The sequence below is a fragment of the Boleophthalmus pectinirostris genome, unplaced genomic scaffold, assembly GCF_026225935.1.
Source record: "Boleophthalmus pectinirostris isolate CB_2022bp ecotype Guang Dong unplaced genomic scaffold, ASM2622593v1 HiC_scaffold_4, whole genome shotgun sequence".
Lineage (NCBI taxonomy): Eukaryota > Metazoa > Chordata > Actinopteri > Gobiiformes > Gobiidae > Boleophthalmus > Boleophthalmus pectinirostris.
Window position 1 is genome coordinate 39,414,942 of NW_026571353.1, and position 23,208 is coordinate 39,438,149.

At 41.6% G+C, this 23,208-nt stretch overlaps 1 protein-coding gene across 1 annotated transcript in view; it reads left to right on the forward strand.

Moving 5' to 3' along the window:
• Positions 1–23,208, forward strand: part of fras1 (Fraser extracellular matrix complex subunit 1) — a 607,084-nt gene that overhangs the window by 471,294 nt on the left and 112,582 nt on the right. Inside the window, exon 43 of the mRNA XM_055161976.1 lies at positions 8,217–8,407. Coding sequence (XP_055017951.1) covers positions 8,217–8,407 — 191 coding nt within the window. The remainder of the gene's footprint in view (positions 1–8,216; positions 8,408–23,208) is intronic.

The window sequence follows — 23,208 nt, forward strand, 5'->3', positions numbered from 1 at the left end:
ACAAGACTAAAACAGGACTAAAACAAGACTAAAACAGGACTAAAACAAGACTAAAACAAGACTAGAACCAGGACTAAAACAAGACTAAAACAAGACTAAAACAAGACTAAAACAGGACTAAAACAAGACTAAAACCGAACTAAAACAGGACTAAAACAAGACTAAAACAGGACTAAAACAAGACTAAAACAGGACTAAAACAAGACTAAAACAAGACTAAAACAGGACTAAAACAGAACTAAAACAAGACTAAAACAAGACTAAAACAAGACTAAAACCAGGACTAAAACAGGACTAAAACAGGACTAAAACAAGACTAAAACAAGACTAAAACAGGACTAAAACTAAAACAGACTAAAACAAGACTAAAACTGGACTAAAACTGGACTAAAACAAGACTAAAACAAGACTAAAACAAGACTAAAACAGGACTAAAACAAGACTAAAACAAGACTAAAACAGGACTAAAACAGAACTAAAACAAGACTAAAACCAGGACTAAAACAAAGACTAAAACCAGGACTAAAACAGGACTAAAACAAGACTAAAACAAGACTAAAACAGGACTAAAACAGGACTAAAACAGAACTAAAACAAGACTAAAACAAGACTAAAACAAGACTAAAACAGAACTAAAACTGGACTAAAACAGGACTAAAACAGGACTAAAACAAGACTAAAACAAGACTAAAACAAGACTAAAACTAAAGGACTAAAACTGGACTAAAACTGGACTAAAACAGGACTAAAACAAGACTAAAAAGACTAAAAACAAGACTAAACTGGACTAAAACAGGACTAAAACAAACTAAAACAGGACTAAAACAAGACTAAACAAGACTAAAACAAGACTAAAACAAGACTAAAACAAGACTAAAACAGGACTAAAACTGGACTAAAAACAGGACTAAAACAGGACTAAAACAAAACTAAAACAAGACTAAAACAAGACTAAAACAAGACTAAAACAGACTAAAACAGACTAAAACAAGACTAAAACAAGACTAAACAGACTAAAACAAGACTAAAACTAAAGACTAAAACAAGACTAAAACAAGACTAAAACCAGAACTAAAACCAGGACTAAACCAGGACTAATCTTGGAGAGCTGTTTAATGTCACACTGCGGAACATTTGGTTGTGACGGACCCCAAACCGAAAAGTTCCAGAGCGACACTTCGAGCCGGGACTCTGCGACGACCTCGGACTCGCCGGGTTATGTAATTACGGGTAACGGCGTAATGGAGGCGAACACGTGGGCGAGCGTTGTTGTATTTTTAGTAAGTAGTTTGTATTTAAATGGGTCAGGAGTGGGCAGGCGCCGCGTTCATTTGATAACATATTACAAAGAGACGATTGAATTTGAAAATTGAAAAGGAAAAGGAGTCATCAGAGGAAGGAAACCTGCTGCGGTGGATCCGAGAGCAGCTGCCGGGTGGTTTTAATCAATTATGCATGCGGGAAGTTTGAACGCCAACATTTAAGCTGGAAGATTTCACTTTTTTTCTTTTTTTTTCTTTTTTTAACAGTTCAAATCGGTTTACGTCCCGTCGTCCAGGGCAGGAGACTTTCTGATTTTGCAAATGTCTTTTCAAGGTTTGAGATTTATGAGTTAATGCAGTTTTTATAAGTCCCGGATTACACGAAATTGACTCGATTTGTGAGCTTCAAGTCGTGTTATAATTCTGTATAATGTAAAGTGACCGGTCTTGGTCTCGTCTCGGACTTGACCATGTGGGAACTCGGTCTTGTGTCGGTCTTGTCTCGGTCTTGAAGGTGCTTGGACTCGGTCTTGTCTCGGTCTTTCGGTCTTGAAGGTGCTTGGACTCGGTCTTGTCTCGGTCTTGTCTCGGTCTTGAAGGTGCTTGGACTTGTCTTGTCTCGGTCTTGTCTCGGTCTTGAAGGCTTGGACTTGGTCTTGTTTCAGTCTTGAAGGGTTTGCTTTCGGTCTTGTCTCGGTCTTGTCTCGGTCTTGTCTCGGTCTTGAAGGCGTTTGGACTCGGTCTTGTCTCGGTCTTGTCTCGGTCTTGAAGGTGCTTGGACTTCGGTCTTGTCTTCGGTCTTGTCTCGTCTTGTCTCGGTCTGGTCTTGGTCTTGTCTCGGTCTTGTCTCGGTCTTGTCTTGGGTCTTGTCTCGGTCTTCGGTCTTGTCTCGGTCTTGAAGGCGTTTGGACTCGGTCTTGTCTCGGTCTTGAAGGCGTTTGGACTCGGTCTTGTCTCGGTCTTGTCGGCGTTTGGACTTGTCTTGTCTTCGGTCTTGTCTCGGTCTTGAAGGCGTTTGGACTCGGTCTTGTCTCGGTCTTGAAGGCGTTTGGACTTGGTCTTGTCTTGACTCGGTCTTGTCTCGGTCTTGAAGGCGCTTGGACTTGGGTCTCGGTCTGTCTCGGTCTTGTCTCGGTCTTGAAGGCGTTTGGACTCGGTCTTGTCTCGGTCTTGAAGGCGTTTGGACTCGGTCTTGTCTCGGTCTTGTCTCGGTCTTGAAGGCGTTTGGACTCGGTCTTGTCTCGGTCTTGTCTCGGTCTTGTCTCGGTCTTGTCTCGGTCTTGAAGGTGCTTGGACTTGGTCTTGGTCTTGTCTCGGTCTTGTCTCGGTCTTGGACTCGGTCTTGTCTCGGGCGTTTGGACTCGGTCTTGTCTCGTCTTGGACTCGGTCTTGTCTCGGTCTTGAACTCGGTTTGGACTCGGTCTTGTCTCGGTCTTTCTTCGGTCTTGTCTCGGTCTTGTCTCGGTCTTGAAGGTCGGCGTTTGGACTCGGTCTTGTCTCGGTCTTGTCTCGAAGGCGTTTGGACTCGGTCTTGTCTCGAAGGCGTTTGGACTCGGTCGTTTGTCTCGGTCTTGGACTCGGTCTTGTCTGAAGGCGTTTGGACTCGGTCTTGTCTCGGTCTTGTCTCGGTCTTGAAGGCGTTTGGACTCGGTCTTGTCTCGGTCTTGAAGGCGTTTGGACTCGGTCTTGTCTCGGTTTTGACTCGGTCTTGTCTCGGTCTTGAAGGCGTTTGGACTCGGTCTTGTCTCGGTCTTGTTTCTCGGGTCTTGAAGGCGTTTGGACTCGGTCTTGTCTCGGTCTTGAAGGCGTTCTTGTCTCGGTCTTGTCTCGGTCTTGAAGGCGTTTGGACTCGGTCTTGTCTCGGTCTTGAAGGCGTTTGGAGGTCTTGTCTCGGTCTTGTCTCGGTCTTGTCTCGGTCTTGAAGGCGTTTGGACTCGGTCTTGTCTCGGTCTTGAAGGCGTTTGGACTCGGTCTTGTCTCGGTCTTGAAGGCGTTTGGACTCGGTCTTGTCTCGGTCTCGAAGGCGTTTGGACTCGGTCTTGTCTCGGTCTTGAAGGCGTTTGGACTCGGTCTTGTCTCGGTCTTGAAGGCGTTTGGACTCGGTCTTGTCTCGGTCTTGTCTCGTCTTGTCTCGTCTTGTCTCGGTCTCTGGTCTCGGTCTTGTCTCGGTCTTGTCTCGGTCTTGTCTCGGTCTTGAAGGCGTTTGGACTCGGTCTTGTCTCGGTCTTGAAGGCGTTTGGACTCGGTCTTGTCTCGGTCTTGTCTCGGTCTTGTCTCGGTCTTGAAGGCGTTTGGACTCGGTCTTGTCTCGGTCTCGAAGGCGTTTGGACTCGGTCTTGTCTCGGTCTTGAAGGCGTTTGGACTCGGTCTTGTCTCGGTCTTGAAGGGGCGTAGGGTATTTTTGAGCATTAAAACCACTTTTATTTGAATATATGTTCACAAAAATACATACGTTTAATGCTGTACTGTGTATAAGCATGGAAATGATGACCGAGAAGTTCCACAGTGCAGCTTTAGTGTCGATGTTCTTTTATTTCCTCTGTTCAAACTCAGCCCCGGCGATGACATCTCTGTTTACCTCAGTCAAACTAATAGAAAACGCCGCAGCGAACAGGAAATGAATGGGACGGAGTGAGAGATGGGACCCGAGCGCCGCCGTAAATCCACAAAACCCCCAAAAATACAACAAATATACGGCTTTATGAAGTTTCCCGCGCTCACGTTTCTGATGCGCGTTTGACACTTTTATCACCGGGGTGAAATGGATGAGAGACGACGGGGAAGCTGTGTTAAGGAAAGGATTTTTCAGGATCTGAGATAGACTCAAGTGAAAAACGAGAATAACGTTCGGTTTGAGGAGCCATAACGACGCACAGACACTTCAATAAAATGTAACTCCACAAACTCGCTTGTCTCACGCTGTATATTTTGGGGACTATATTTCTAAAGGGACTATATTTTTTAGAGTTTTTGGAGCTATGAAGATGCGCTGTGTAACTTTCCTGGTGGTTTTTCATCGGGATGTTCCACACTGTGACATTAAGACTTCGTTCAGACTGCAGGGCTTAAAGCTCAACTCAGATTTTTTTGTGAAATCAGATTTTCTTGCGAGCTCGTTCACATTTCCAGTTAAATGTGACGTGTGTGTGAACTTTAAACCCCCCAAAGTTACTTCTTCTACTTTTGTGTGCAGAAGGTTGGTTATCTGGATCATACAAACGACTTGTTTTTCAAATCAAAATAATTTAAATTCTTTAATTTAGTGACATTCTACACTGCTTTGCTTTTGTATAAAGTAAACTAAAATATACTGCCATTAAATATTAAAAAACTGTTCAGTACATAAGAAGTGCACTATGAATGAATGGGATCTGTGTGTGTGTGTGTGTGGTCAGTCTGTGGAATGGGTTTTATATATAGATATAAATATATATATATAAATATATATATATAAATATATGTGTGTTTGTGTGTGTATATATATTAGGGACGGGCATTCGATGAAATTTTCTTAATCGATCGTCAGAAGAATTAACGATCGATTAATCATTAACGTTTTTATATTAAAATGATCATCATTATTATTACTATCTGCACTAATCTGCATAAATAAATTCAACTTTACGACATATAAACATAACGACTCTAGATCCACATCAGCTGTTTGACATTATAATGTGTTTAATTCAGTTTTGTTCAAATCTCACAGAAACAAAACTTAAAACCACATCACTAATTTACATAAACTCAGTGAAGATAAAACTCCAGCTCTTGTGTCGCTGATGTGGTTCAACTTGTGTTGGATTAAAAGACATGACTCAGGTGAATACAGGTCAGTGTGACCAGATTTGTGTTTGTCAAAACCAGGACAGCGTACGGGGGGAGGGGGGCGGGGCCTCGTCATCCACATTGAGCGACTCTCACCTGGAAAAACTTTTTCCCACTGGACACAGAAACATATGTGCTGCTTTATCCACTGTGCACATGGACTCACACTTGTCCCAACGCAACGGAAAGTGTGGAATTTCTTCTACAAATCCTGGTTAAATCCACATTTGTGCTTCGGTTCGTTACAGACTGACCCACTGTTTGTGTCTCGCTCCTTCTGATGCAGAGACACATGTACACACCTGTTTGGTCACGACACACAAACATACATTCAGTTTATATATGTGTGTGTGTGTGTGTGTGTGTGAACAGTACAAAATGAAAAAAGAAAAAAAGTTTTGGGGTTAAATGTATATTTTGTATGCATCATATGTCATTCATTTTGTTATATGTAAATATTAAGTTCCGTGAAGAAACGACCACATCATTTTTGAAACTGTCATGAACAGGGGCGGGTTCATATAAGTTTTTTTTTTCTTCCCATTCCTTTTCCAGAAATGTGATTGTCTGTTGTTTACGATGTTTCTATGTCGTGTACATGATTATTGTTTCTCTCTTGGCACAAACTCGAAATAAGAACAAATCAAAGTGTCCCGCATGAGCACTGGAGGCACAACGATGTCACGAACAGCACACGAGCCACAACATGTACAGATGATTTGTTTTAAGGAGGAGATTGAGAAGGAGAAGGACGAGGAGGGAATTTTGTGGGACAGTGGCACAGCGTCTGTAGAAAGGAGCATACGGGTGTCGAGGCGCAGAGTGGAGGGAGGGATTTGTCTTTTTCCCTCCATTGACGAGACTCCGAGCCTTCAGAATCTGAAAATTCTCTTGCATTGTCGTCCGCCGTGGTTGTGGCTTTCTTCCGGTTTCCGCCAAGTTCAGCGTAGAATAGAAACGTTTGTAGTTACTATTTTACAGTCACCTCCAAGGCAAGTTTATTTGTACAGCACAATTCATACACAAAGTAATTCAAAATGCTTTACAGAATAAGAAATACATTAAAATCATAATAAAAACAAAACAAAACATAAATAATCATGAAGATTAAAATTAAAAAAGAGAGACATAAATTGGAGAGAAGAGTGCGGAATGAAAACCTTTCAGTTATTTGCACAGTTAAACAGAAATGTTTTGAGTCTGGATTTAAACAGCGTCACAGAAGAGTCTGTCTCACATGTTCAGACTGTTCCAGGTTTTAGCTGCATGAACCTGAAACTCTGACTCCCCTTGTTTAGTCGTGACTCTGGGCACCAGCAGGAGTTGGTCCCTGAGCTCCTCAGAGTGTGAGATGGTTCATATGACACTAACATGTCACAGATGGACTTTGGTGCTCGACCATGGAGACACTTGTACAAACAGAGCTGCTTTAAAGTCTCTGAGCCACAGGAGCCAGAGCAGAGACCTGAGACCAGGACTTATGTGCTCGTACTTCCTAGTTCGAGTCAGGACCCGAGCTGCAGCGTTCTGGATGTTGTGATGTTCTGGATGTTCTGGATGTTCTGGATGTTCTGGATGTTCTGGATGTTTGTGGATGTTCTGGATGTTGTGGATTGTGGATGTTCTGGATGTTCTGGATGTTGTGGATGTTCTGGATGTTCTGGATGTTCTGGATGTTCTGGATGTTCTGCAGCGTCTCACAGCTCGTTTGGAGAGACCAGTGAGCAGAACATTACAGTATCTAACCTCCTGGAGACAAACGCATGGATAAGTTTCTCCAAGTCTGCTTTAGACAGTAAACCTTTGATTTTTGCTCTGTTTTTTAGATGGTAAAAGGCTGCAGATGTTATTGACTTGATGTGGCTGTTAAAGTTCAAGTCTGAGTCCATTATTACCCTGAGATTTCTTGCCTGATTTGAAGGTTTTAGAGAGAGAGACTGGAGGTGATGCTGACACTGTCCCAACAGTGAGTCCTGGTTCAGTTCTGGTTTAGTCCTCCTCTTCAGTCCTGGAATAAGTCCGAGGTTAGTCCTGGGTTAGTTCTGGTTTAGTCTTGGTTCAGTCCGTGGAGTCCTTCGTCTTCATGGAGACAAAGAAGTGGCATCAGGTCAAGTTACAGGTCAGATCTGTGGAGAGGGTTACAGTGCACTTGCAGTATAAATGTTTGCTTTTCAGGTTTGCTTTTTTTTTTTTGATATATTGTCTTATAAATCATAAGACTAAAAAATAAAGATAAACGTGTGAATGAAAAATCTGTGTATTATTCGTTCATTTGTTTTTCAAAATAAAACCAAAAATAAGAAAACGAAAAAACTAATATTTTCTTCATTATTTGTCTCCAAAACCAAAATGAAAAAACAGATAATGATTTGTTTTTTACCGTTTTTGATTTTGTGTTTAAATGAAAAATGGAAAAAAAAAGGATAACGACCTGAACCAGGACTAAACCAGGTCCGGGACCAGACCAGGACCAGATCGTGATTGAGACTGGGACTGAGATCAGAACCAGACCAGGACTGAGACCGGGACCAGTCTGGGATCAGACCGGGACCAGACCAGGACTGAAACTGGGACTGAGACCGAGACCAGACCGAGACTGAAACCGGGACCAGACCGGGATCAGACCAGGACTGAGACCGAGACTGAAACTGGGACTGAGACCGGGACCAGACCAGAACTGAGACTGGGACAGAGACTGGGACCAGATCGGGACCAGACCGGGACCAGACCAGGACTGAGACCGAGACCAGACCGAGACTGAAACTGGGACTGAGACCGGGACCAGACCAGGACTGAAACTGGGACTGAGACCGGGACCAGATCGGGACTGGAAACGGTTTAGTTCTGGTTTAGAACTAGTTTAGTCCTGGTTCAGGCCGTCATCTGTTTGTTTTTTTCCATTTTTCATTTAAACACAAAATTGAAAACTGAAAAAATGAATCATTATCTGTTTTTTTCATTTTGGTTTTGGAGACAAATAATATTTTTGATTTTATTTTGAAAAACTAATGAACGAATGACACACGGATTATGAAACATCTCAACTTTAAAGCTCATGAAAGTTCTTTTTGTTTAATACTGAACCTTTAAACCTAATTTTTTTATTTTTTTTGCCTTGTTTTTCAGGAGGTTCAGTCGGGGGTTCCAGGGTCATCACTCCCGACGTTCCTTTTTCCGTGGACGACCTGGTTCACGAACGCATCTTCTACGTCCAGGACAAAAAGCACAAAACTCAAGAGAAAAAAGACATCTTCAGTTTCTACATCAGCAACGGCCACAGTCAGACCGAGGCCTTCAACGTGGAGATCGACATACAGGTCGGTTTAACGCTTTTCCTCTGAGCTGGGCCGTGTTTGCACTAAAATAAAACTAAAACATCTAGGTGGGGGTTTAAATATTTTATGAACGTGACCCCGGATATGAATTAAACATTCAAGCCCCACTGTGTAACTTCTCAACCAAAAAATAGACATTAATTTTAGATGTTTTTATTGCACTGAAAACGGTAGAAAGTAGAAACACAAACCTGACTCTTACTTGCCCTGGAGGAAGGTCTTCTGCTGCTTGTTTCCATGGAGATGTTGTTCCTTTGGCTGTAATATTCCACAGTATATGTAAGGGGCTGAACCATCGTTTTGGACCGAAAATCGCAATTTTTGGGAGCGTCAAAGCCTCGTTTTTTTGCAGTTCTCCCAAAGCCCAATTTAAAGGTTGTATAGAGGATTTTCCAAGGAAGGAGAAATCCAGCGACTGTTTGTCCTTTTTTTAAATGTTGCGCATGCGTGAAACCCCCCCCCTCCCCACAGCTCCTACGTAGAAACGCCTCCTCCCGCCTCCTCCTTACGCCAGAAAACAGGTTTGTTTACAGCCGTGCTGCACATGACTTGTAAACAACTAACTACAAGTGTTGGTTAGACAAGACGGAGAAGTGAGGAGCGGGGGGAGCGGGTGTGCGGACATTTCGTTCGCAGGACGAGAAGTGAGGAGCGGGAGAGAGGAGAGGAGAGAGGAGCGGTGAGCGAGATTCTGTGCCCGGAGAAGGAGGAGCAGGGGAAGAGTGGATCGGGCAGTGGGGACAGGAGCAGGAAAGGGGTGCAGAGAAGGTTGCGCGGAGATTCAGTGCGAATGAAACTAACTACAACACGCAGCAGCAAGTGGACTCTTTCTTTGCCTTGAAAATTACGTTTTCAGACATAGGATATCGCATTTGTGTCCTGAAAAACGTTTGTGTACTCTTGGAAATAAAGTACGTTTTCATAATAAGCAGAAGTTTCCTGTCCAGGAGTAATTTGTGGACCAGTGGTTCAGTCTTTAGACCCTGCGTCTGCTTCAGTCGCGCCATCGCTGGAATGAATCTCAAGAATCACCTTAGTTTGGCTTCGCTGCTTTTCCCCTTGTCTTCTTCTTTCAGCGACCTCAAAAACAGACTTTCTTTTGCGGCGAACTGCTCCTGGATTCTTGTCGCCATTGCAACAAACTTTGTGCGAACTGCGAGGAAGATATAGGTCAAAAAAAGCCGCTAAGAACTGTTGCGTTGGTGGAGTAAACAGCGTCTGTGCGTCTTGCGTCTGTGGACTGTGTGACAGTCGTACGTAAACCACGTACCGGCGGCGCAGGCAAGTCAGTTACACTAGAAACGTAGGGAGTTTGATTGACAGCCTGTCAGCTCACAGATAACGAGGCAGTGTCGTTATCTATTGGCAAATGTTTAGCCCCACCACGTCCAGAGTTGATGAATTTTTTATTCTCTTTTTTTTTGGTCATCATAATTACAAGGCTACTGCATCTATAATCTATCACTGACAACTTGAAAAAAATTAAAAAAAAAAAATCCTCCATACAACCTTTAAGGACGAAGTTTAGTTCTGTGTCGACTCACTGCCACCGCCGCCTTGTCGCTATTGTTTTTTATTTATGGGTCTGTGTCAAGGTCCATGCACCGCAAAGTAATTCACCACCACAGCGCGAGGAGACGAGGATTTAAACCTGTCGATCGTGTAAAGTTTAACCATCTCTGTCACAAACCAGAGCCAAGGACAAAGGAAAGTAACACAAACAAGATGTGATGTAAAGTAAGTGGCTTTAATAAAGTGAAGTAAGTACAATAACAAAAAAAAGGGTGTTTTACATTTGATAAATTAGAAATGCCCAATATAACTAAACAATAACTAATGGGATACGATAAATAAAAGAAAATACAAATGCCAAAGGGTCGAGCCAAACTGGAAATTACAAACAAACGATGGGTCAGTCCCTGGAGCCTCAACACACAGTTCACAGTCGCAATGGGAGGCAACAAAGACACAAAACTGAAATCCAGCCACGAGGAGGAACAGGCTGTTGGCGTTTTCTATCAAGAAATTACACTGAAATAATGACTGGAGTCGATTGATTAAAATCACAAAACTGTATTCCCTATTCAATACCGTTCGAATACAGAGTCAGTCCAATCACTGTCCCTGACGGCCTACAGCTACACAGGACTTACATCAGGTTTACCTCAACCCAGAAATATAAAACAACAACATGAATATGCAAATATATGTTGATCAGGTTCACGCCTTGGATCCTCCTTTAAGCATCTCTGTCTTTTACCATAAAGGGATGACCACTTATAACCAGGTCTGTTTAGGCTTTGTGCCAGGATGACCCCCCTTCAGTTCACTGCAGACTCCACTTTAAAAATTTCCTTAAAAGGACACAACTTTCACAGCAGTATCTTTTAACACATATATCAGATTTCAGTGGTTAAGCATTAACTCATTGTGTAATATTCAAACAAATGGGTCCAGGTCAAGTGTTAACGGAGGGAAACAGGGTCAGATTTTTGACATTCAAATGTCTCTTATTCAGAAACTAGAGGAACTATTGAAATAAGTAAAGTATCAGAATGTAGGAAAGAGTTACACTCCAACAGGGTCAAGTTAAACCTGTGAGATTCTTTCAAGTTCAAGACAAAAAATTTAAAAACTCATGTCGGTAACGGAGGGAATGAAATATGCAGCACTTTTTGGTCAATAAATCCAAACAGTGATAACTCTTGGTTCTCACTTACATATCCTTAACAAACTGGTTTGAATATTTGCTTCATATAGTTTTCTACCATATGGTACAAGATTAGGTTGAAAAACCTCTGACTTTTTGACTCATGAGGTTTTTTATTAAGAAAGGTCATGGTAACGGAGGGAAAAGTAACGGAGGGAAAATTGTACAAACAAGTAGAAGGTGCAGGATTTTACATCATTTGTCGCTTTTTTCTTCTGAATACTTTAAATACTTTTATTACTTCGAAATGAAAGGAAACTATTTCTATAAAATATGTCAGTCCTTCCAAGAACATTTTTATCATTTTAAATACTTTTTTTTTTTTTAAATCATGTGCCTTCATCAACAGTTCAAAGATGGAATAACACAAGATATGATGAAATACATCCATTTATTTACATGATTTTTGGGTCTTTGAAATTTGGGAAATAATTTTTGTTCCATGTTTCATACATGGTCTGTTTAAAACATATGGAACTTTAGAACCAAAAATGGAACAGAAAAAAGGTCAACAGTTTGATAAACTAGAGTACATATGTATCTGTTCAATACATTTTTATATCAGATGCATTAACTTGAATTTTTGGCCTTGATGTTTACTTCTGCTTGACTGGGCCCAAATATATAATTTCAGTATTTAGTATATGCATGTAGTAAACTCACGATACTTTATTTCTTGCTATAGCCTTCAAGGTGCTTAACACTTTTATTGAATGAGAGGTTGACAGATCAGGAAGGGGATTGGAGGAGCAAGACATGAATCCTCCAACCACTCAGCATCATCAGCACATCCTCTGTCACAGAGAGAAAACTCATATTCCACTGAGTCGTGTCCGTTAGTCCGACAGAAGCTGAACCACATCAGAGCACAAAGAGAGAGCTGTTTTTTTCAGTGCTTATAGTTTATGCAAATGAGTGGTTTCATTTCCATAAAACATAAGCAAATGAGCACAAAGCTGCATTAAACACATTATTACTCAGTTGATTTTGAAAGAATGAAAAGTGGAGTACAGGAAATGTTAGAGCGATGGCAGAGACGACCAATCACAGCTCTTATTTCCCGTGTTACTTCCCCTGTTTTCTGCGTCGTTTTGAGCGTAGAAAATTGTCAGAAGTGCACGTCGGTCGACACGTAGGGGTTTCACGTCGATGCAGACTCTCTTATTTTCTTATTTATAAGGAAACCCCTTGAGCTGTAGCGTCTCGTTTGCGAGGGGGTCCTAATACATGAACAAAAGCAGCATTTACAGAAGAGAAAGAAAAGACAAATCAAAACAGAACGAAAGACAAACAGACTAAGACGACATTCACACAACACACAGACAGCAGCATTCATACTACACAGTCCAGGATCCTAAGGTAAACATGCATCTCTCTGAATTTTATCATCACCACACCTATATTTGTAAATTAGTGGAAAAAAAATTAAAAATTCATCGTGACGCAGACGATTTGACGCCCAATTTACGGTCCAGCGTCAGGACTCTGGTGTGATGTAATTTCCTGTGATGTTTGCAAATGTTCATGCGCAGTGAAACTTAATTTGAAAAAAATCGCGGATGAAATCGAACTCGCAACATCTGCCAGAAAAATCGCAATTCAATTTTTTTCTTAAAATCGTTCAGCTCTAAGTAAATGTCGAGAAAAGTACCTAACTGCATGGAGAATATTCCGAAGTTTGGTTTTAACACTTTTCTTTTACTTTGGAATCCTGTAGATGATGTGCCACCTCCAGAAAGTTCCACGGTGTTGCTTTAACAATCAGATATTGATTTTACAGTCAACACTGGTCAAGCTGATTTATTAGTAAACACATTTTTATACGGCGCTTTTCCACCTCAAAGTTCTTTACAACCACTGTTGGGCAAGTTACTTTGAAACTGTAATGTGTTATTTATTACCTATTACTGTCATTTCAAAGTAATTTGTTACATTACAATATTACTGCATTTAAAATGTAAGGCATTACATTACTATTGCATTACTTTAAGTTACTCTCACCAAAATAACTTTTGCGCTGTATATGGACTGAACCAGGACTAAACCAGGTCTAAACCAGAGCTGAACCAGGACTAAACCAGAACTGAACTAGGACTAAAACAGGACTCACTGTGGGGACGGGCTCGAAGGTGACGCAGGAGAAAGGAGCGGCTCTGCTCCTGCACCTCACGGAGGTAAGAGCGGCTGTCGCCCGATCGCTCTTTATGGACCCTGCTGCTCGGGCTCGCGGCCCTGATTTCAGCAACTATTTGCAGGGACCCGAGCCGGTGCAAGAGTCTGTTACAGCGCGTAACTTCTACCTTCCTTCAGCGTGTCCAGAAGTCCAACTTTTTGTGTGATGGTTGCATCTTCCTCTGCCTTTTGGGTGCGAGCGCAGGAGCCTTTGTCGGTGCAGAACGTTTTGTCGACGTTGTGGGTTTCGTCGGGGAGAAAACTTGCAACCGTACAGCACTTCAGAATCACACTGATACAGATTGAACATGTATTTAAATTTGGCAGCTGAACACATTCTGTACTGTACAGGAGACAGGAGTCGCTTGGCCAATCAGGACGCAGCGGGAGGAACGCAATACACATTCATACAATGTAAAAAAAAAAAGGCATGCAAAATTGCACAAAAAAAAAAAAAAAAAAAATCTGCAAAACAGCGAGACCGCGAAAAGTGAACTGCGATAGAGGGAGGGACGAGTGTAAACCAGGTCTAAACCAGAACTGACCCAGGTCTAAACCAGGTCTAAACAGCGTGGAGTTCTGTGTCAGTCCTTTCGCCCGCGGTCACCTGAAGGTCTACGAGGAGCATCTCCGGCGTTTCACCGCTGCTGATATCGAGGTGATTTTAGCGAATTTTTTCTATGAAGAAAAAACCCACCACTTCAATCCAGGTTAAAAAAACATTGTAACGCGCGTTACTCACATTTGTACCGAGTCAAATATTACTATTTTTTCCCCTGTGATGCCGAACATTACTGCGTTACAGCAAAAAGTAATGCATTACTGTAATTCGTTACTTTTATAACGCGTTACTCCCAACACTGTTTACAACAAAGAACGAGTCGCACGTTCGCAGACCAGTGTCCGCCGCAGACACGGGGGCGAGGTGAGTTGCCCAAGGACACAACGGCAGCACTGGTCTGCGGGAGCCGTCTGAGCTTCTGTTGCCCCTGGTTTTATTCCTGATTTGAATAAGAAGATAAGACGCTGTATTGTCCCACTTCACCGGGGGACGTTTGTCTTGTGCATAAACATCAAACAGACAAACACAGAGAAACACAGAGCAGGAGGCGGAATAAAAACAGAAAAGAAACCGGCGCAGAATTAGACTTAGACAAACTTTATTGATCCACAAGGGAAATTATTTGGACACAGAAGCTCACACATTCCAATAAATATAATAACAAAGAGTAAAAAATATAAATGGTAATGAAAAACTCTAAATAAGTAGCAAAAAAGAAGCAAGAGACTGGTGTCGAATAAAGTATAATTATATAAATGTATATGTACAAGTCAAAATAAAATAGAAATAAGTAATAAACATATCTCAGCTGTTAGGACTGGGCATTATGGGAAAAAAACAAACAGGATCTTGATTTTCAATTCGATTTTCTTCCATCTTATTAAAAACATAGACGTGTGGACTTCAGGCATAAAGAGCAGAGTGACAGGATCTCTACAGTTTTTATTTCATGTTGATAGGACCTAGACTGATTCATCAGACGGTTTCACTTGGTGGAAACCGTCTGACTTCGCAGCATCAGGATTCGTTCGCTCAACGGTAGGCGGGTACTTTTTTTTTATTTAACCAATCGCTGCTGTTTGGTCGTGACGTATGTAATGCACCATATTACGTAGGAAGAAGAGAAATAACGTCAAACATTCTCTTTGTTCTGGCCGACACAGAGTGAGTGCGTTTACATGCACATCAATAACCCGGTTATGATCGGGTTTTTTGAGTATCCCGGTTTTTGATGGTGCATGTAAACGCAGTAACCCGGTTATGGCAGTATCCTGGTTATTAGAAACCAGGTTACTGCAGCTGGTTTATTCTGATAGTAACCGGTTACTTGTGACATGTAAACGCAGTATCCCGGTTACTGCAACATAAAGCTGAGTCACATGCGTCAAAAGACACTTTCCAGCCTTTCACCACAACAGTAGTCACATAAATAAATTGACCAACATAAATAAAGTGACCAAACGAGTGAAATGATGTCAAATAAAGAGCTGCACTAAACCTGCACACGTACAATCTGCACTCGTACGACCTGCACTCGTCGTGTGACGCTGAAAAGCTAAAACATGAACTATCTCCTGTACTCTATATGCACAGAACACACTTACCATCATTAGCGCCTCTTCTGTCACAGAAATAACACACATAATCCACAGAGTCGTGTCATTTAGTCCAAAGAAACTGATCACATCAGCGGCGCAAGGAGCGAGTTGTTTTTATCACCGCTAACAGTTTTTTGCTAACTAGCCTACGGTCTTAAGTTTCGTTTCTGTAAAACGTAAACAAATGTGATCAGAGCTGAATTATTTGATCAAACGGGCTGATGTGTCTGTAGTGTTTATGGTTTATATGTTGTAAAGTTGAGTTTATTTATGCAGAAGATTTGAATGAAGAATCTGCACAGTGGATTGTGGGAGATCTCGTAGCTCCTTAACTTCTTATGCTAAAGGAGCTCACGGTTTGTATTTTTCCTGGTTTATGAAATTGATATAAGTTAATTTTTGCGCATTTGTAAGATTATGTCAAGAAACCGGGACACTCCATTTGATCATGTACACGCGGATATGAGTATCTCTGTTTCTCAGTAAACACAGTAACACGAACACTGACAGAACCGGGATATGGACAATAACCGGGTTATTGATGTGCATGTATACACACTCAATGTTTGTCTTCGTCTACATCCATCTCGACACTTTGTTTACTGTTGTGCTGTTCCACAAAAGGGACACGGACAGATGCCACGAGTTTGACGTCATGACTTCACAGCTCTTCAATTCCTGATCTAGTCGCTGGAGAGAAATGAAATTGCACGGAAGCACTAGGTGGCACCAGCCTGACTTGATACGACCAATAATTCCAGACAAATTCACATCTAAAATTTAGGAATGACTTTGTACAACATTTTAAACCAGGCATGTCCACACTATGGCCCGTGGGCCAAGTGCGGCCCTCAGACAAATTTTTCTTGGCCCTCAGGCTTCCAGGTGAATTGACCCAAATTACCTTGCATCAATTAAAAATGAACTTTTTACTGCAAGTTTTTTGAATATCTACCTTGATAAATCTCATATTTAATATTTAGTTTGTGGTTTTAAGGATCTTAGCATGAATAAAGTCTGATGGCTCATTCTAAGGTGTTAAACATGCACATATTTCAGTTATTCACAGTATTGAGCATCAGTCTACGGCCCTTGATCGGCGCTCTGCTTCTTCTGTGTTTAGAAATGTGGCCCTTGATGAGAAAAGTTTGGAGACCCCTGTATTAAACCTAACAGCATACGCGTGTTACAGTTAGAGGCAGACAAACGTGCGATGTCCGTGAGCCAAATGAAACACTGGACTTTTGGTCACATTGTGCAGATTTAAGTCAAAACTTGTGAACACATGAGGAGACAAAGAGACGCACTGGCTCAGGTGCTTTTTCCTAAACAAGACTGTAAATCCTCATCAGTTCCACTGGCTCTGACGGCTCGGGGGAGGGGGCTGAGCTCAGGGTCTCCAAACTACCCCAGGAGGGAATCAGATTTAATCCAACTTTATTTCTAATGCACTTTAAAAACAACACAGCTGACCAAAGTGCAGCACACAACAATCATTATAAAAGGTAAAAAATCGTTTGGTTGCACTTCCACAGTCTGGTCCCGGGACTTAATTTAAGACTTTACCTGCCAAAAGTTTTAGAACACCCTAATTTTTCCAGTTATTTATTGCAATTCAAGTCGTGTAAGTCCAATGAAGAGCTTGAAATGGAACAACGGTAAAAACTGAACAGACAGATGTTAAAAAAATAATAATAATAAAAGAACAAAACACAAGTCCAAGCTCTGCCAAAACTACCTCAGGAAAAAAGAACAAGACGGTAAAGCTTGAAAACCTGAAGTGTCCAGCAGCAGCACAGAGTCCAGACTTAAACCCATCGAGCTGAAGACTGAAGAGTGAAGCAACCTACAAGTGTCACACATGTATGGAAACTTCTGCAACAGAAAACAGAAACTTCTGCAACAGACTTGGGAAGAACTTTCTGAACAATATTTGATTTCTGTTGTAAAAAGAACGAGCCACGAGTGTGTTCAGTTGTTCTATCTGCCAAAGGTCGACGCTTTCACGAATCAGAAGTTTAGAATACGTTTTGGTCAACAGTAAAAAACTAGAAAAAGTGTGGTGTAGGTTATGTTTTTTTTTTTTTTTCGCAGTGGTGCCAGTGTCTGGGTTTTTTGTCAAGGACCTTAAGGCTCAGTTTGTTACAGGAACAGAGAGGTTTTAGTGCGGTTGACGAGGCCTGTGACCATCCAGTCCAACTTTATTTCTAATGCACTTTAAAAAAAAACAACAAAAAAAAACAACTAAAAACACAGCTGACTAAAGAGCAGCACACACCAATAATCATCAAGTCATAAAATAGACACAGATTACAAAAAAACATAACATAAAACCACGCCAGACACTAAAACGTCAACATTAATCACAGTGAAACAGTGAAGGGGCCAAAAACCGGGCCTATCCATAAAGTAAAATGACACTTGGACATGTTTTATCTATATTATATATCCAGCGTCCAAGAAACGAGAGTATTTGCATAAAAAAACAACAATAAAAAAACATATTTGGCTTATTCTCTTTTCTTTTTTTAAAATCAACTACAATGTGTATAAAGTAGAAGCAGTTCTTAGACTAAAAGCTTAAACGCACGGTTTTAAACAAGTGTCGGTAACACTTTTACAACAGCTTTAAAGTTCACAAGACGTCTTTGTTTAATTCGTCCTAATTAGAATCTCGTGGCGTTTCAGATGTTGTCAGACGAGATTTTTCAAGTCCAATTTTGCGCGATTCAAAAGCCGGCTCTTCTCATCTCTGTAAAATTGAAATGTCACTTGTGTTAACATCTCCAAACTATTGTCAAATATTTATTTCCATAAAAACACAAACAGGCAGCCTCTTGTTTCCTCTTGTTTTTTCTTGTTTGTGCCGTTTCCAGGTCTGTTATTATTTCTGTGTCCTCAGATAAAGGGAGTCGGTTGTTTACTCTGCGGCTAACGTAAAGACTCACGGAGCGGCTTTGTCTGATAACACGATTTAAAATGTCCCACGCGCTCGAAGGTCTGATGTCGGGTTAAATCTGCGGGGCTTTGAACACTGGGTTTGCTCTATTAAAGACGCACTATGGAACTTTAATCGTGGAAGGTCCGTGTCTGATTGTGTCAACGGTTTGACAGAAATGCTTCAACTAGTGCTGTAGTCAAGAGCGCTAATCGAGACCAAGACCAGTCCAAGACCGAGACAAGACCAAGACCTCTGAGGGTCGAGACCAAGACCAGTCCAAGACCGAGACAAGACCAAGACCTCTGAGGGTCGAGACCAAGACAAGACCGAGACATTTAAAGGTTGAAACCGAGACCTCTGAGGGCCAAGACCGAGACTTTTAAAGGTCGAGACCGAGACAAGACCGAGACTTTTAAAGGTCGAGACCGAGACAAGACCAAGACTTTTAAAGGTCGAGACCGAGACAAGACCGAGACTTTTGAAGGTCGAGACCGAGACAAGACCAAGACTTTTAAAGGTCGAGACCGAGACAAGACCGAGACTTTTAAAGGTCGAGACCGAGACAAGACCAAGACTTTTGAAGGTCGAGACCGAGACAAGACCGAGACTTTTGAAGGTCGAGATCGAGACAAGACCAAGACCTCTGAGGGTCGAGACCGAGACAAGACCAAGACCTCTGAGGGTCGAGACCGAGACAAGACCGAGACTTTTGAAGGTCGAGACCGAGACAAGACCGAGACTTTTAAAAGTTGAGACCAAGACCTCTGAGGGTCAAGACCGAAACAAGACTGAGACTTTTAAAGGTCGAGACCCTCACCCACAGTTTGAGAACCTGTTCTTTAAGAGAACTTCCACTGGGACTTTACAGAAAACTGAGAAAAAAGTGAATAAAGTTTGTAGGATTTTTAAACCTGTTTTTTCAAGTTTCTAACTGGAGTTACATTCTCTTACTGGTTTTACAGGGATATTTAGCCTCTGCACATTTACAAAGCCAAATGCACGTGACAAATATAGACGCATTTGTGCACTTTTATTTGGCAAACTTCAGCCACATGTCGCGGTAAAAAGTGTATTGCCGGCAGCAGCGGCCGTAATGAAATACGATCATCCTTTACGAGTGTCAGACCTTGAGTCCAAGACAAGACCGAGTCCAAACACGGTCGAGTCTGAGATGAGATCAAGACCATATCTGTGTCGGTCCTGAGACCAAGATCGGTCTCAAGTACTACGACACTAGCCTCAAAATATGGCATTAAACTTTAGGTTTTACTGTGAGTGATGTTATTTCTCCACAGATCTGACCTGTAACTTGGCCTGGTGACATCTCCTTTATGTCTCTTGAGTTTAATGCCATACTGTGGGATATTGCAGGCAAAGCAATAGCATCTCCATGGAGACAAGAAGTGCACCTTTGAGCAAAATTGCGTTCATATCTTGAGACTCGTTCTTATTTTCTCATTTCTCTCTCTAAGCTGCAAATTTTACTTCAATTGTTAGCTTCTACTCATTAAAGTCTGGCGCCCTCTGCTGGCGTTTTGGCTCAGATAAACTTGTTTTTCATGTTTATATTATATTTTATTATGCAAAATAGTAATAGGGAGATATTATAACCTTATTCCCTCGTCACAAAAAGGCCTGAAGAAGTTCTAAATGTCACCCATGCACGTTCAAACCCTCCCTACGGTTTACTGTAAGACTCTGTACGAGGCTCCGCCCACAGTCCCCCATCACCCACACTCCCACACCACAATTCTCTATCAAAATATACAAAAACATGACTCAAACAAACATGTGAATCCAAAACTGTGATAATAATAACACCAGAAGAGCGTTTTGTGTTTTAGTCGTTGTTCTCATGCTTTTGTCGTTCTCTCCTAGTGGTGTGCAAAAATATTGAAATATCGATATATCGTATCGCTTAATGTGATGATACAGTATCGATATCGTGGGCTGCTGTATCGATATATCACCAGGAGTATTTTTTGGTGTATTTTACTAAATTATTTTGTTACAGCCACAGTTTTGTTTTGCGGAAGGAAACTTTTTTTTTTTTTTTTATAACTTTGTTTTTATTGGTTTTAAGTAACATTTCAAAACATACAAAAACAATATAAAATCAAAAAGGTAAGACTTTATAATAACTACACCTTATTATGCCTTAATAAAGCATGAACAAAGGCTTAATTAATAATGATTCACGCTTAATAACTACTTAATTACTACCTTAATTAGCACTTGCACTTAATCTGCCTGTGCTGTAAATAGTTACTCATCATTATTTCATACTTAATTACTCATGAACTAACCATTTGAGCATTTATTAATCATTAGTAAACTATGAGAGAATGATTTACTGATAATGTAATGCAATGATAATTCAGGCAGCTGTTATCTGTTTTGGAGTGAAGAGTAATTATCCTTTATTAAATATTTACTAAGCATGAATCATTATTAATTAAGTCTTTGTTCATTATTAATTAAGTCTTTAGTCATGCTTTATTAAGGCTAAATAAGGTGTAGTTATTATAAAGTGTTACCATCAAAAACAGTGTAACAACAGTCTGGAGTTACAGGTTCTTGTTTAAACATGCATTTGGTATTGACATTTTTATGTACTATGTTGTTTTTCTGGTGTCATTGATGAATACATTCCATTTTTCCCATTGCGTATCGTGTTTGTACCTTTCAGTTTAAGATTATATGTTATTCTTTCCACAATCCTGATCCAGTCTCGTTGTGCAGGTGGATCTGGTTGTAACCAACTTTTTGTAATTCCCTTTTTAGACGCAGCTAAAACAATTTTTGTCAAATACACGACCTCCTTCCTTATTACATCAGAAGGAAACTTTTTTTTGTGACACATTTGACATTTGATGAATAAAATGTTTGTGTTTCAAATGAACTTTGCACAAAAAATGGTGTAACAAAGACTTTCAGTATTACAGACATGACTGAACTGTATCGAATCGATTTGAAATATATCGTATTGAATCGAAAGCGTGCTGTATCGAGATATGTATCGTATCGTGGCCTGCGTATCGAGATATGTATCGTACGTATCGAGATATGTATCGTATCGTGCCTGCGTATCGAGATATGTATCGTATCGTGGCCTGCGTATCGAGTATGTATGTATCGTATCGTGGCCTGCGTATCGAGATATGTATCGTATCGTGGTCTGCGTATCGAGATATGTATCGTATCGTGGCCTGCGTATCGAGATATGTATCGTATCGTGGCCTGCGTATCGAGATATGTATCGTATCGTGGCCTGCGTATCGAGATATGTATCGTATCGTGGCTGCGTATCGAGATATGTATCGTATCGTGGCCTGCGTATCGAGATATGTATCGTATCGTGGCCTGCGTATCGAGGAATGTATCATATCGTGGCCTGCGTATCGAGATATGTATCGTATCGTGGTACCTGCGTATCGAGATATGTATCGTATCGTGGCCTGCGTATCGTAGATATGTATCGTATCATGGCTGCGTATCGAGATATGTATCGTATCGTGGCCTGCGTATCGAGATATGTATCGTATCGTGGTCTACGTATCGAGATATGTATCGTATCGTGGCCTGCGTATCGAGATATGTATCGTATCGTGCCTGCGTATCGAGGTATATGTATCGTATCGTGCCTGCGTATCGAGATATGTATCGTATCGTGGCCTGCGTATCGAGATATGTATCGTGGGCCTGCGTATCGAGATATGGTGCGTATCGTATCGTGGCTGCGTATCGAGATATGTATCGTATCGTGGCCTGCGTATCGAGATATGTATCGTATCGTGGCCTGCGTATCGAGATATGTATCGTATCGTGGCCTGCGTATCGAGGTATGTATCGTATCGTGGCCTGCGTATCGAGGTATGTATCGTATCGTGGCCTGCGTATCGAGATATGTATCGTATCGTGGCCTGCGTATCGAGATATGTATCGTATCGTGGCCTGCGTATCGAGATATGTATCGTATCGTGGCCTGCGTATCGAGATATGTATCGTATCGTGGCCTGCGTATCGAGATATGTATCGTATCGTGGCCTGCGTATCGAGATATGTATCGTTTCGTGGCCTGCGTATCGAGATATGTATCGTATCGTGGCCTGCGTATCGAGGTATGTATCGTATCGTGGCCTGCGTATCGAGTATGTATCGTATCGTGGCCTGCGTATCGAGATATGTATCGTATCGTGGCCTGCGTATCGAGATATGTATCGTATCGTGGCCTGCGTATCGAGATATGTATCGTGACCTGCGTATCGATATATATCGTATCGTGGCTGCGTATCGAATATGTATCGTATCGTGGCCTGCGTATCGAGATATGTATCGTATCGTGGCCTGCGTATCGAGATATGTATATCGTGGCCTGCGTATCGAGATATGTATCGTATCGTGGCCTGCGTATGTATCGATCGTATCGTATCGTATGTATCGTGGCTGCGTATCGAGATATGTATCGTATCGTGGCCTGCGTATCGTATCGTATGTATCGTATCGTGGCTGCGTATCGTATCGTATCGTGGCCTGCGTATCGAGATATGTATCGTATCGTGGCCTGCGTATCGAGATATGTATCGTATCGTGGCCTGCGTATCGAGTATGTATCGTATCGTGGCCTGCGTATCGATATGTATCGTATCGTGGCCTGGTATCGTATCGAGATATGTATATCGTGGCCTGCGTATCGATGTATGTATTGTGGCCTGCGTATCGAGATATGTATCGTATCGTGGCCTGCGTATCGAGATATGTATCGTATCGTGGCCTGCGTATCGAGATATGTATCGTATC